General features: G+C 31.7%; 2 protein-coding genes across 2 annotated transcripts; one reads left to right on the forward strand and one right to left on the reverse strand.

Moving 5' to 3' along the window:
- Window positions 1-1,147: 1,147 nt before the first annotated feature.
- LOC112497189 (transcription factor MYB86-like) lies at window positions 1,148-2,511 on the reverse strand. The gene is made up of 2 exons (XM_025094887.2): window positions 2,289-2,511; window positions 1,148-2,190 (listed from the first exon to the last, which is right to left on the reverse strand). Exons 1-2 carry the CDS (start codon window positions 2,416-2,418, stop codon window positions 1,304-1,306), a joined length of 1,017 nt encoding a protein of 338 aa, XP_024950655.1. The 5' UTR covers window positions 2,419-2,511; the 3' UTR covers window positions 1,148-1,303.
- A 10,307-nt stretch (window positions 2,512-12,818) lies between these two features.
- LOC102612926 (pentatricopeptide repeat-containing protein At5g66520-like) lies at window positions 12,819-14,525 on the forward strand. The gene has a single exon (XM_006468527.4). The coding sequence runs from the start codon at window positions 13,031-13,033 to the stop codon at window positions 14,393-14,395; it is 1,365 nt and encodes a 454-aa protein (XP_006468590.2). The 5' UTR covers window positions 12,819-13,030; the 3' UTR covers window positions 14,396-14,525.
- Window positions 14,526-14,897: the final 372 nt, after the last annotated feature.

A 14,897-nucleotide genomic window follows, 5' to 3' on the forward strand; every position in this document is an offset into this window, starting at 1 on the left:
ATAGATCGATAAGATTTTGAATCCAGTAATATTGTTGTGTAACCAGATTCTCACTTTCCCATGGATGCATGAGATGATGAGAATGGAACTAACAATTTTTATTTTGTTTATTTAACAATAAAATTTTGAATATATGTACATTGATTATTTTCTCCTTCAGAATATAATTTTAGACTTAATTTTTAAATTATTTTTTATTGTTATATTATAGAATACATAACAAATTTTTTTAGACTTGTCTCAATGTATCATATTAGTCTAAAGTAAAATCAACTTAAAAAGAAATAGAAAAACTAACTCCAACAACAACGGAAAGACTCTAATCTTCGATCTCAATAGCAGAGTAAGACGTGGTGTTCGAACAATCAACGAAACTCTTAGCAATTATCATTATAATCTTTTTGCATCATATCACTAATGAAAACTTGGGGTATTGAATTATGAAATCATCAATTGTTTCATAGTTCACAACATTCCTAAAACTGACGTACAGTGTACTAACTACAACGGATGCATTCAACTAGTTGGGCTGTAACTCCTTTCCTTACAAATGTGGGGGAAAGTTTGATGCTCCTGGTGCTTATTACTAGTAAGGAAAGATAAGTTTCCAAATATTAGAAGGCAAATTACGGCATTTTTATTATAATTTCACTAAACGTGATTAAAAAGAGAGTAATGATACAGCCACAAACTCTTGTACAAACTTATTTTGTACAAACTGACGTGGCATTAATTCATTGGTTAAATGAAAATATAAAATAATAAAAACAAATCATGTGGGCCAAGTGATATTTAATTCAACCAATCTTATCATGCCACGTCAGTTTGTACAAAATAAGTTTGTACAAGAGTTTGTAGCTATATCATTACTCTTAAAAAGATAAAGGGAAAAAAAAAAAGAACTATACATATTCATATATGCACACCCTAATCCCAAAGCCAACCCCGACCACTAAGGTCGAGTTATTTTACTGAGGCAGCGAAGTCAATGAGACATTAAAGTGCTATTCAATTTCCTCTTTTTGTTCGGTCTGGTTGACCGTTAAAGCCTCGACCCATGAACCCAAAAACCGAGACCGAAAGAGATTTCTTTTCTTTTAAGAAAACAAGAAAATACATATAGTAAATAAAAAGACACAAACTGGTACACAGACAATACTGTAATGTCTATTTCATATTTAACGAGATTAATTCAACCATTAATTTTGTCTGAGACTGAGAGTACCGCGTGAGACAACTACATAGAAAGAGCTATCTAGATCATTAGAGAGACAACTCCTGACAAAAATATACATGTCAGTGATTAATCCCATGCAAATTGGTTCATTATGGGACTGAAATTACAATACATTCCACACGACAATGCTGTAGACTCCACCAAATGATCATCAAAATCAAAGTCGGCTCTCTCAAATAATGCATTCATGTTTTGCCCATTATCATTTAACTCATTTGTTATTTTCCCATTTCCCACTTCGCAAACCTTCTCCTGTTGAGCATCAATCATCAATGGCTGCAGCATCGTCTCCTTTCCTGCATCTGTTTCAGTGATTTCAAAGCAGCTGCCACCCAACAGGCCATTATTCTCATCTATGAGCCCAAATCCGCATGGATTTGCAGACTCCATTGAAGAAGCATGTGGGTTCTGCTCTGGTAAAGTCCAAAACTGATTAGGGTTTTGGTATTCAGAGGCTGGTAACAATGATGAGATTTCATGCAGTATTGATGGTGATATAGAGTACTGTGTAGTATTAATGAGATCAAGAGAAGAAACATTATTAAAAGGTGATGTGAGATGAGGAGATTTAATGATCTCTTTCATATGTGAATCTGCTAAGAAAACCGGTGAGTTTGAAAGCTGGACTTGATGAGGAAGCTTATTGCATGCATTGCTGTAAGTGCTGTTTGTATAAATTTGGGCGCAGCTTGTTGGAGAGATGAGATTGTGAGTGTTGGGATCTATCCCCCGCGCTATGAGCTTCTTTTTTATGCAAGAGTTCCAAAAATTCTTCACCTCATTGTCTGTTCTACCAGGCAAATGCTTAGCTATCTGAGCCCATCTGTTGCCTAAAATTCTATGAATATCAATGATGATCCTTTCTTCTTGTTCTGTAAATGAACCCCTTTTCAGATCTGGTCTCAAATAATTTATCCATCTCAGCCTGCAACTTTTCCCACATCTCTGCAAACCTGCGATATTAGTAGCAAACGAGTTAAGAGAAAAATGGAGTGTCAAAGAAGAAAAACATCCTGTGTGTAATATTATCAATACATATACATATATACACCTGCAAGTTTAGGAACAGAACTCCAAGAGCCATGGCCATGGGTGGTGACATGTTTGATAAGCTTCTCGTCTTCTTCTGGAGACCAAAGCCCTCTCTTCACTTTCTGTTTGCTGCAGCAGTTATGTCCCATACTGCCAATTAATTCCCCAAGCTTCTCAATAATTAACACAGGTAGAGCTATCTAGCTGCTTAATTTATCTTTTCTATGCTGCTTCGTGCTTGCTTCTTTGTATCTTTTTCCAATTTTGAAATCGTGAATGATCTCTTCTCTATATATAGTGTGGATGTTTTTCTCTTAAATAATTTGCCTACATTAGATATACTTCTATGATAGAGACAAAGAGAAAGAGAGAGTGGCTAAAAAATTTAACTTGAGGCGTACTCATTAATTGAGAGGAGGACCAACTGGGTATCATTGAGTGTTTCGGCAGCTTCAAATTCAACCATATGAACCACAAACATCTTGATTATTACTTTTCTTAATTAATTTATTCACTGATAACTAGAAGCGAAAAATAGAAAATGAACAATTTGCTTAACTGGAGAAATATTAAAATACATTAAAGGTAATAAGTAGTAAATGATATTATGATATGTGTGTATTATTTTGAAAAACCAACAAAAAAGTAGTAGTTATATTAAATTCAATTACAAATGTCATACATACATTAATTGGTTGTATTACTTTTAATATATTCTACGATTTCTTACTAAACTGATAGGGAAAAAAATTTCCACATAAGTCAAGAATAATTTTTGGACTAATAGTATAAATCTTAGACAACTCTCAATTCTCCAGCTGAATATGATGAGAGTGATAAGAAAAATTAATCTCTCACATCTGTCGAGAGTAACTCAGCTATTTAGCTCGTGCTTCTACAAAAACCTCTGAATTTTGTTAAATTATTAGCAAATAAATAAAGGATGGAGAATGACATTTTTCCTCTCAGAGTTTTCAGCTTTTACGCGAGTTCCCCTCGTAGTTTCAATCATACACTATTTCTCCTTGATATCGAAATTTTCTCTGAAAAATTCATCATGGTCACATATCATTCACTTTTTCTTTTTATTAAACTTTTTGACATCATGGGGTAGTTGGGTAATATGAAAGCTATTATAGGAGTAATGGATAAAAGTTGAAAACTGTACGAGGAAAATGTTAAATTTTCAATTAAATAAGATCCCAAAACTGTTATTAATATGAATTTGGATTCCATAATGGTTAGAGGTTAACTTTTTTTTTTTTTTTTTGCAATCACAATCAATTAAATTAAAATGTTAGCTTTTTTAATGGTTAATAAAATTTACCCATTTGATATTTTGACAAACCTTAGAAAATCTCTACGAAAGTTTATCTAAATTGTTTTCTGAAAGGATTTTTATATTATACGAACAAACAATAAAATAATAATAATAATAATAATAGGAAGTTTGATAAAGAAGCAAGAACCTTAACCCCTAGAGTGGTGAAAGCACAATAACATTTTTTTAAAGATTGACTCAATATACATATTAAGAATTTGAGGGTCTAATTAGGTCAATTAAAGTGCATCTTTGTCTCTATAGACAGCCATGAACATGATATTGAAGTGTACCATGATATTTCACCTGTCACAAGGACAGGCAATATAACAAGAAACCAATAATTAAAATACATAGTTTATATATTATTGTATACACTTTTGATAGCCTTTTTTTTTTGGAGTTGAATTTCTCGAGCCCACTTTTTTTTGGAGAATACATAATTGTTATTTTCTTCTCTTCTTGCTGAGTCAAGTTAATTCGTTGAAATTTTACTTTCTCATGCAAAAATTGAAAGTAAGTTTAATTTTCAACATAGTCTTAGTTAATAAATCATATTAGTCATTTTCTTGCCACTAGGGCAAGTTACATACAATAGATTAGCTAACATAAGCCTATTTCTTTATATGAAATTCTATTTAAAATTGTACGAAGGAAATTAATTCTAATTTCTTCTCTCAAGGGGTTTATTGGTTGAGTGATTATCAATCAATTTGTTTTTTTTAACCAGTCGAGTTAAGGGAGATAGAGGTCAAAAAAATCAATTTAGCTTACTTTATTTATAGCATGAAAAGATATTATCCAATCTATCTAGCTACCCAAGGAAAAGAGATATGATTAATGGTGGAGGATGAATGATAATATGGCCATTGATTTTGGAGAAGACTTAATGATTCAAAGATAACACAAATCATTTCTTGCATCAAAATTCAACATGCAAATTAAAGCTTTCCAGACAAATAGCTCTCTCTCTCCTCTCTAGAATATGATTACCATCTAATTATAAAATTCACTATACATATAATGTCAGGATGCAAAGTGAGTCACTCATTGGTGACAATTATATTAGTGCATTGATATTGAATATTTAATTCAATAATACGTGTGCCATTTTTTAACTTTTACATGTAGTATTATATATATCCCACATGCAGCTTCTTCTCCACATTTTTTTTAAATGCGAAATTTGAGGTTGGATCGACTGCGTTATTTAATCATCTATATAATGCATTGTTAAATTATAGCTAGACATACAGCAGTGTCTATCCACGCATAACCGAAAAATTTTATGCATTTGATTGGTGGAGTGTAATTCTCAAATAAAAATATACATGCACACTGCGTAATCTAAAGTATTTCGATATCAAATAATTATTAATGCAGAAATTCATGTGTCTAGATCATAAAAGAATTGAAGCTCAAATATATTGCCTAATATTCATTTTCAGCTATATTGATCTTTGTAACTTGTTCTTGTCTTATGCATGAATTTAATTTTAACAACGAAAAAAGATAGTTTATGAATTGCCTCTAACGTTTTTTCTTTTCTTTTTTTTATAAAATTTTTCTTTTCTTTTTTTGAATTACATTAGACTAATGCTCAGATTACAACTCATATTATATGAGATTTACAACTAATATTTACAATCAGACAATTACTGGGATTAGTTTACATTAATTCTTATATAGCACTGCCCAAATTTTACCCTCTCAAATATTCGAGGGAGATCTACTACATTCACATTTCGAAAAGGAGAAGATTGCCTTCACTTAATTATATAATATAATTAAGGAAGAAAATAAACATCTACATGCATCGCGGGGCTCGAACCGCTACCCTCACAGTTGTGAGTGTAGGGTCCTGGCCACTGGATCAGAATTGCCTCTAACTTTATTCTCATATCCAATGTAAGATAATGCGCCTAGCAATTATAGGCTTGATTCTTATTACACACGAAAAGAAAAAAAAAATCATGTATAATTATATGAATACAGCCATATGCATAAATTCATGTGAAGTATATGCATATATATTAAATAAATAGTAGGGCATAATATGTACCCTTTCTCCACTCAACCGTTGCTTAAGGGTGTCAATTTTCTTGGTGTCAACGAAGATGATGATGATTGGTTATATCCGCTTTCATGAGTCATGATTTCACCCTTTGGTTTTTCTGTTATTAAACTATAATTTTTATTTAATTGTTTCTGAGAGGAAATCACGTGGAAAAGCAAAGCAGCAAAGCCGTGACAAGTTTAAAGCACACAGACTTTGTGCAGTGCATATGTGTTCTTCAGACCTTTTAGAGAAATGTCAATCTCTGGTTTCACCCAAGAATCATTACAGCAAGGGCAAAGTGGAAATGTTTCTCTAGGCTAGAATAAAAGAGTAATCATGGAGTATGCTCTTTTTATTTTTCTTAGCTAGAGGTTGATGCCACGTGTCACTTGCCGCCAAAAATAGTACATGAATGTAAATCAAATCTTCGGCTAATCATGATGCGAGTGAGACTCAAATCAAAGTCGTCTTCCTATATATTCTATTTCTTTTATTAAAAATAAAAATAAAAATAAAAAGTTCTATCAATTAAACAAGTGGAAAGCAACCAAAACTCTGCTCCAGTTTGGTGAAATCAATTGTTTTCCTTACATGTTTTAAAACCCTCCAAACCCGCTTAATTTTAATAATATTTCATTGATTGTCATTTTTGTTTTTTTGCCTCAAAATAAGTGCTAAATATAAAATCCATTGCTTTTCTGTCTTAAATTAAACTAGTTATAGTACCATGAAAAGATGCAAAGTCAAGATAATTATATTAGGTTACACAAAAAAAGAATTGTTGACTCAAAAGAGAGGGAGGGAAAAAAAAAGAGGAGTCTTGTACATCTCAAAATTTTATTTTAAAATTTTATCTCAAGTGATATAACATTTATCAATTAAATGGTGAGATGATAATAATTAATTCATATGAAAGTTGTTAAAATTATTAATTACTAAATGAATAATGATACATCCATGCCACAATATTTGAGATAAAATTTTAGGAAAAAGGTCTTAGATGTTCAAGGAGCAGTTCTCCTCATCCATTTATTACTTGCCACATGAGTATGTGTATATTATCATGATTAGTTGAATCATACACATGACAATGAATAAATGGAAAAGGAATAGTGCTCCAATAACACTCAAAAATTTCTTAATTTTAGAATGTCTGTTGTTACTAGAAAAGAAAATAAAAGTTTATAGCCAAATCAATGCTCTGACATTGCTAAGCTTTTTGCCTCAACCTTCTAGAATTAGCAATTGACTAAATACAGCAGATTAAGCCATAGCTTTTTTTCCCCTTGTGTGAAGGAGGGGACCTGAATTGCATGATTAGGCTTGATGGAGTACCGTTCCACTATAAATTGTCCTCTATAAATTATTGTTACCGACATTTAGTATGATCATGATCTTAATTTTAGAATTCATTTTCAATGTTCAAAAGCCAAACAAACTTGATTATCCCCACTTGTCGAGCTATCAATGTCTTGATAATATATCAACTCATTTCAACTTCTTTATGCATTCTTTCTCAGATCTCCAAATATACTTATTGTTTATATGTCCATCGATCCATAGGGGTTTCTTTTCTTGTACAGCATGCACACTTGCGGTTGTTATATAATCTCTCTCATACTCATACATTAACACTAACCATCCTTTTAATAATACTATTCTCAATGCACGAAACAACTCTTGAGTCCGTTTCCCTTCTTCTTCCGCAACCATACGGATCACGTGGGTGTCTTTTAACCCTACCCTTTTTACTTTATTGTCTGAATTGCTACATGCTTATGGTCATTTGTCAATTTGACCAAGACAAGTTTGAGCATATTTTTAATTATAAATATGGGTAGATTTTACTCGGAAAAAACAAAACAAAATTAATTGTTATCAACTTCTTATTCAGATTATATATTATGAGTGATTTAATGTGTTCGGGAAGATGGTCAGCATCTAAATATTGTTAGGAAATTAAAATATATTAAGCTTGAAATCTTGCCGGTAAAGTTTTTTTTTTTTTTTTTCTTCAAATATATCGAATCGTATAGGTATTTATTAAGGTGATTGGCTGATAGCTGCAACCATCATTGCCATGGTTGTTATTTTATTTAGTTCATTACGAAATGGGTTTTGAAGTCTTTAGCGTATTCAGTCAGAATAGTGTTCCAGCCACTCGGAAATTTAGAGAAGTTTGAAAGTAACTTAGCCGGTTCCACTGTTTCCAGCATGTTTGGTTTATTTTTTAAACAATTTTACGTACGACTTGCATGTTTTAAAATTTAAAGTTCATCACTTGGATCCAAAAAGCAATCCTTGTGTGTGTTTAGGTTTAATTATATATGAATGTACAACTACAACACCACCAGTTTTTATGTTGATGACATTCAAATTAAGTTTTACAACACTAGACCATACATAATACATATATAATATAGTTAGAAAATAAAGAACAAAATTTAGGGTTACCTAAATTTAAACTCAAATACGGGACTTAGTTGTAATCAACACAAATACATGTAAAATTTTTCCTCTATAATTAAAAACAATGGAGTGTGTTTTGTGGTTTTGGCCAGCTGTGTTTTATATATATTAACATTAAAATTTTGACCAAAAACACCTCTAGCATTGCAAAGCCAGTTTGTCTATTTCTAAAAATTCAAGCAACAAAATAATTAATTGCATAAATTTCATGAAGTTTTATATCATTTGAGTACGTACGCAAAGAGAGGAATGAAATAATTTGTTTTGGGCATTGCCTTTCTAATGGCACCAAGAAAAAAAAAATAAAAAAAAAAATAAGGACATCGATTTCCATGCTTTAGAAATTAAATAATGAGGGAAGATGAAGTGTTCAAGTGATGATCGAAGTCTTCACTTCAAACCGACAAACATATTTATTGCAAAGACGCGAGTCTTAATTTGACAATAACATAACTTGACTTCAGTTGCTTTTGGTAGCTGCCCAGCTGTATTTGGTAATATATCATACCGATCCCAAATCATCAGATATATGGACGTGTTGATTAATTTATTAGTGGGAGGGGTGTGTCTTTTTTTTTTTTTTTTTTCATTTTACAATTTGTAGCTTTCATGATTACTTATTAATTTCAAATTTGTCGGAGTACTTAATTTTCTTATTCTTTTGATAATCTCACAATAATTAATAAATATCAAAATAAATGTATATGTGATATATTTTTATTTTATAGTATCGATATTTGTTATGGTTGATTAAGACATTCTTGTCAAGTAACTCTTTAGTTGAGTTGGTTGATATTTGATATCTTCTTCTCTTGTCTATTCTGTGAAAAGTTAAGGGTTTGTTTGATTTTTGTGTAAAGTCTGAATCTTTTTTTTTTTTACATTTACAATTTTCATTTTATTTATTTTTTTATCACTTATATCTTATTATAAGATGTTGAGATTCGAATGAAAAAAATTAAATATTCTGACTTTTATTTAAATAGAAAAATAAATAAATATAACTTTAATATTTTCTCTCATTAATGTTATTATTAAATAAATTTATTTCTTATTATATGAATTATCCTTTTATTATTTTTTTATGTATCCTTTTTTTGTTATATACGTGTATTCAACTATGTTTTTTTTTTTTTTTTTTTGGCTTTTGAGCATGAGGGATTTTAAGCATAATAGAACTTTAGGTGAGTGTAATTTATAATTTGGTCCATCTTTTCGTGTTTGTATTTACTATTTTTATAATATATTTTGAATTTTATTTAATACATTAATTTTAATTTTAATGATTAAACAATTCTTGATTGACTTATGTAATTAACAAGAAAAAATATCAATATAATATACTAAAATAACAATATAAATATAATATATTATGTATTAGATACATATTTTATTTTTCTTAAATACATATTTTATTTTTCATGCTTTGTTAAGGTAAATATTATCATTTTTTTACTAATCAAATAACTTATTTATAACTTGCCACATGTTTACCCAAAAAATATAAGTATTGTTAATATTTATGAGATTATATATGTCAAAATATCATATTTCAAATGTTTTCTTTTGAAAAACAAACAACTTAATGTTGTGCAAATTTTAATGTACTCGCAAGCGCACGAATCTATTGTAGTATAGACTAATGGTGACGAATGTCGATCCCACGAGGAGGTGGATTTTTAATTATATATAGAAATAATTTTGTAAATGGGTGGTTGGAATTGTGGTGGAAGTGATTTAAAATATGCTAAAATTGGAATTGCAATGACGAAAATAAATTGTAGAGAAAATCGATTAAATTGACGTACTTGGGTATCTGGATCCGTATCAACATGCATCATGGGCTAAATAATCCGTATTAATGCCAATTAAATCATGAGGGGGGAATCCACACCTCATGAACCACGCTCTAATCAATATGGTGCTAAGGGCTTATCGTGCCAAATAATAATAACCTTATACTAGAGAGCCGGTGTAACCAAGGCGGTATCTAGACAAGATTATTATTATTTGTCGACGAGAAGTCAAAACATCCACAAAAACTAGAGGGGAAGAGAAAATAAATTTACCAAATTAAGCCCATGACACATGTTGAGACTTCACCTTCAAGCCAAGCTTGAAAGAAAATTAGCTACTCATAATTGAATTAGGGGCAAAAAGGGAATTTATTAAAATACAAAGAAAATACAAGATGGAGAAGGAATTACAGAAAATGGATTTAGAGATATCCAATTAGGGGGGGGGAGGCCCCCTTTTTATAGATACATGGAGTAAATCATGGCCATCGGATTAAAAACAGTTTGGACGCTCAGGATTGCGCCACGTCATCAGTCAACAGTCCACAGTTTGACCACGTGGATGAACAGTAACACGGTTTGACCCGGATGAACAGTAACACGGTTTGGTTGAAAATAATCCTGTGTAATGCATGCACCGTACGCGAGATTTTTCGTCCACTGATATGCTGCCACGTCACCATCAACAGTACATAAGAATTTTAGTCCAACAGGATCGTGACACTTCATCAGTCAATGCCACATCATCGGTCAATGCCACGCCATCGATCCGTCTATGTGAACAGTGCCGTGAACAGTAACATATACAGTACCGTATACGTGAATAGTACCGTACATGTGAATAGTGCCATTTTTCCTTTTATGCTCCTCCTAAGGTTTTCGATCGTCCTGAGTTCAAAAGTGATGTCCGTTTTGCCGTCTGATCTCTTCTTTATTGTGAAATGACTATAATGCCCATAAAATACTTAATTAAAATAACACACACGTAATTACATCACAAGAAGGTTAAATACATAAAAGTAAGAGTTGTTAGTAAAACTTGAAATGTAAAATGATGGTTTTCTCCTTTATAAATATACATTTTCTAACACTCAACACTTAACACTTATATTCATATATTAAAAACAGAAAAACAAATATGTTATTCAGACATATGTATTCAGACTTATTTAAACTTCAGTTAAATTTAGACCCATTCAGATTTTAAACAAAAAAAAAAAAAAAGAATGCTGCCTAAATCTCTTCATAATTGTGAGAGCCATATTTGGAAACAAAAAAATTAAGACTCTCTCTTGTAAATTTTTTGAACTACTATTTTTTCTTATAGATTAAAAAAAAAAAAAGTTTTTATGCTGATTTTTCACAGATTGATTCTAACTAAGGGATACATAATTTTCTTGAGGGGAGATGTTTTGGATCAAAGAAGAATAATACAAATAAAAAATATTGCAAGAAATTTGTATAGGTAAAAAATAAATAAATAAAGCTATTTGAAAACTACTGAGCCAAACCCATGTATAATCAAGATTAATTATATTTTCATATATATTATATGTAGTTATCATCATCTTATGTTGTCGGTTATAAATTAGTTCAGCTAAAATTTTCAGATCATTCGAAAAAAAAAACGTTAGTTCTCTTGAAACTGCCACTTTCATTGTTTTATTTTTATTCATGGACAAATCGAAAGAATTAATACTTTAAAAAACAGTAGTCCCGTAGCAAAGCAACATTGGGCACACAAATCAGTCTTCTAGGATACTATATGCATATGAATTACAAAGATACTTGAGCCCATAACAATGTCAAATCAAGCTATTGCCTATTTGTGAAACGGTGAACTAATTGTACGACGAAAGAGAAATAAAAATTAATCTAATTAACATAATACTTCTACAAGGTGCATCTTTCCAAAATTCAAAAGAATAAAATTCAGCTCCAGAAAGTAAATTTAATCAAGCTTTTCTAAGAATTCATACTACTATTCCCTTTTTTTTTAAAAAAAAAATTTAATGGACAAATGATACCGATATGTACCCCCTAAACTTGGTAAAACTATCACGTATTAACACCCTTGCAATTCACTATACCCTTTTCTGTTGCTTAAAATTCTTAAAATGATAAGTCAATTACCTTTAACTGATGTGATCATTCAATAAAAATAAAAAATAAAAAAATTGCATCTTTATGAAAAGAATTCGATAAGATAGACATAATATGATTTAAATAAGAAATATAACATACTCGTATTGGATTTTTTTTCCTTTAAATATAATAGGGCTATTCCGTCACTTTTAGAGCAGGTCTAACTTATTATTTTTTTTTTAATGCTGGTAAATTATAAGAAAATAGTGCTTTTATTTTTCTTTTCTTGGAAAGTTGCTTTTTGTATTGCCTTGAAAAGTTGAAATAGTATAGTGTCTTGGGAAAATTTTAATTTTACTATTTGCTAGAAATAAATGCAAAGTTAGAAAAAAAAAAAAAAGGGACAAAAAACCGTTTGTGGTTAGTAAAAATCCAAAGTTAGCGAATTGACTTTTTTTTTTCGAGGGCAAGAAAATCAAATTGTTTTCATTTTTAATACGGAAACTTCATTTTACAGATACAAACATGTAATTTATTTTTAACATATAAATCGTTTTTCATAAGTGCTAGCATATTTTCATTCTCAAAAATGAAAACAATTTTCTTATTATTGCCAAATTTCCTGATTGGGTTAATTCTAAAAACACGTCAACTAAATGTTTGATAGACTTTATGAATCTATTTCTTATAATTAACAATTACTAATTCCATTTTGCAAGAATTATTAAAATAAGCTTTCAATAATTAAGACCCAATATACCCTGGGCATAATAAAATAGAAAATGATGAAGGAATAAAAATATGATAAAAGTAAAAACATTTATGTGAATTTTTTTAAATTTTTTTTAATGATTTTACATTTTTCTTTTAAAAAAATTTCTCAAAGTTAACTAAAAAATTTTTGTCATTGTTTTGTCCAGTTAGCATTTGCTCAGGTAAAATTGGGCTCCAAAGTTAGGACACCGTAACACAAAAATGCAAAACTTTACACAGAAAGCCATGGGAGCTGTATAGAAGCGAAGAAGAAAGTTATGCTTGTGATCAATCGCCAGCTAAAACCCACAACAAAATATCAAAATTGCCATTTTATCAAACACTTAAACACATGGGCTTTAGCCATAAAAGATGCTTCCTCATCCAACAACGCCATGCAACTTTTCTCACAAATGCATCGCCAATCGGTTCCCTCCGATAGTTTCTCTATACTCCACATTCTCAAATCATGCACCCATTTCAACAATCTCACTGTTATTCACCACCTCCACTCTCATATTCTCAAACTAGGTTTCATTTCCCACGTATACGTGGCCACTTCTCTTCTCCATGAGTACGTAGTTACGTCATTCGGGTTCGCACGTAAACTGTTCGATGAATTGCCTGAGAGAAATGCTGTCACGTGGAATACGATGATAAAAGGGTATTCAAAGTCTGGCAACGTTTGCGAAGCGCGTGACTTCTTCGAACGGATGCCCTTGAGGAATGTTGCATCGTGGTCTGCCATGATTGCTGCGTATTTGAATGCCGGTGCTTATGATCCTGGGTTGAAGCTTTTTCGAGAAATGATTAGCAACGAGGGGCTAACACCTGACCAAATGACAATTGGAGCAGTTCTTTCAGGATGTTCTCACTTGGGTTCTGTTGGTTTATTGATGGGGAAATCTGCTCACGGGTTCATAGTAAAAAACGAGTGGGAGTTGAATGAGCAAATTGCAACCATTTTGGTTGACATGTACGCAAAGTGCGGTTTCTTAAAGTATGCCCTCATGGTTTTTGAATTGATGGAGGAAAGGAATGTGATTTCCTGGACTGCATTGATTTGTGGGTCGGCACATCGTGGTTATAGTGAGGATGCATTGTCTTTGTTCGAAATGATGCAAGCAACGGGAGTGAAACCTAATGAAATGACGTTCACAGGGGTTCTTACTGCGTGCGTGCATACGGGGTTAGTGGATGAGGGGCGAAAGTATTTCAAGATGATTGATGAAGAGTATGATTTGGAGCCAAGAATTCAGCATTATGGATGCATGGTTGACTTGTTTGGCAAGGCAGGGTTTTTGGAGGAAGCTTATGAGGTTATTAGAACAATGAGGCTTGAACCCAATGTTATTATCTGGGGTTCTTTCCTGGCTGCTTGTAAGGAGCATAAGCAGTTTGACATGGCTGAAAGAGTGATTAAGCAGGCATTAAGGATGGTAAAGCCAGAGAATGATGGCGGGGTTTTCACTCTTATTTGTGATTTATATACTATGAATGAGAAGTGGGAAGGTGCAGAGAGGGTGAGGAAATTAATGCTCAACCAAAATGTGAGGAAGGCTAGGGGATCTAGTGTCATCGCATTACCTGAACCTGATCGTCACAGCAACTGTCATCATCCTAGGAGAATTTGTTATGCTTAATTAGTTCTGCTTTCAGTCGTTGACTCTATTTTGTACATTATTTACATTCTTAAGTTGTTACTGTTGTACAGAAAGAGTAGTCTATCAGTATAATCATTCTTTAGCTAATTTGATTTCAACTTTAATTTTACTGGCGAACGAGCTAAGAGCTCTAACGTGTTTGAACAATACTATCTTGTGCCACTGTGCGAGGAATGATCTTTAATTTCATGACCATCGAACATACTCTCTTACAGCTCATACGATCCTATTTTGAGCGAACATAAGAAGATCATTTCAATTTTTTTAAAGAGAAAAAAAAAAAGAAAAGAAAGAGAACATAAGAAGATGAAACCGAATTACATCCATGGAGGAGGAAGAAATAATTCATCATTGTGCGTTCGTCCTACTACTTGGTAGCATAGAAGTATTTAAAGGCTCCGGCGGTTCGGCCTTTGAGTTGAATTTCATTAGGGATGGCAATAGGGCGGGGTGGGGGTGGGGATGCCTACCCCATTCTCCC

The sequence above is a fragment of the Citrus sinensis genome, chromosome 2, assembly GCF_022201045.2.
Source record: "Citrus sinensis cultivar Valencia sweet orange chromosome 2, DVS_A1.0, whole genome shotgun sequence".
Classification (NCBI taxonomy): Eukaryota; Viridiplantae; Streptophyta; class Magnoliopsida; order Sapindales; family Rutaceae; genus Citrus; species Citrus sinensis.

Coding starts and splice junctions, on each gene's coding strand:
- LOC102612926 (XM_006468527.4), top strand. CDS start 13,031: ATGCTTGTGATCAATCGCCAGCTAAAACCCACAACAAAATATCAAAAT.
- LOC112497189 (XM_025094887.2), bottom strand. CDS start 2,418: ATGGGACATAACTGCTGCAGCAAACAGAAAGTGAAGAGAGGGCTTTGG. Junction 2,191..2,288: donor TTCTGTTCCTAAACTTGCAG/GTGTATATATGT, acceptor CTAATATCGCAG/GTTTGCAGAGATGTGGGAAA.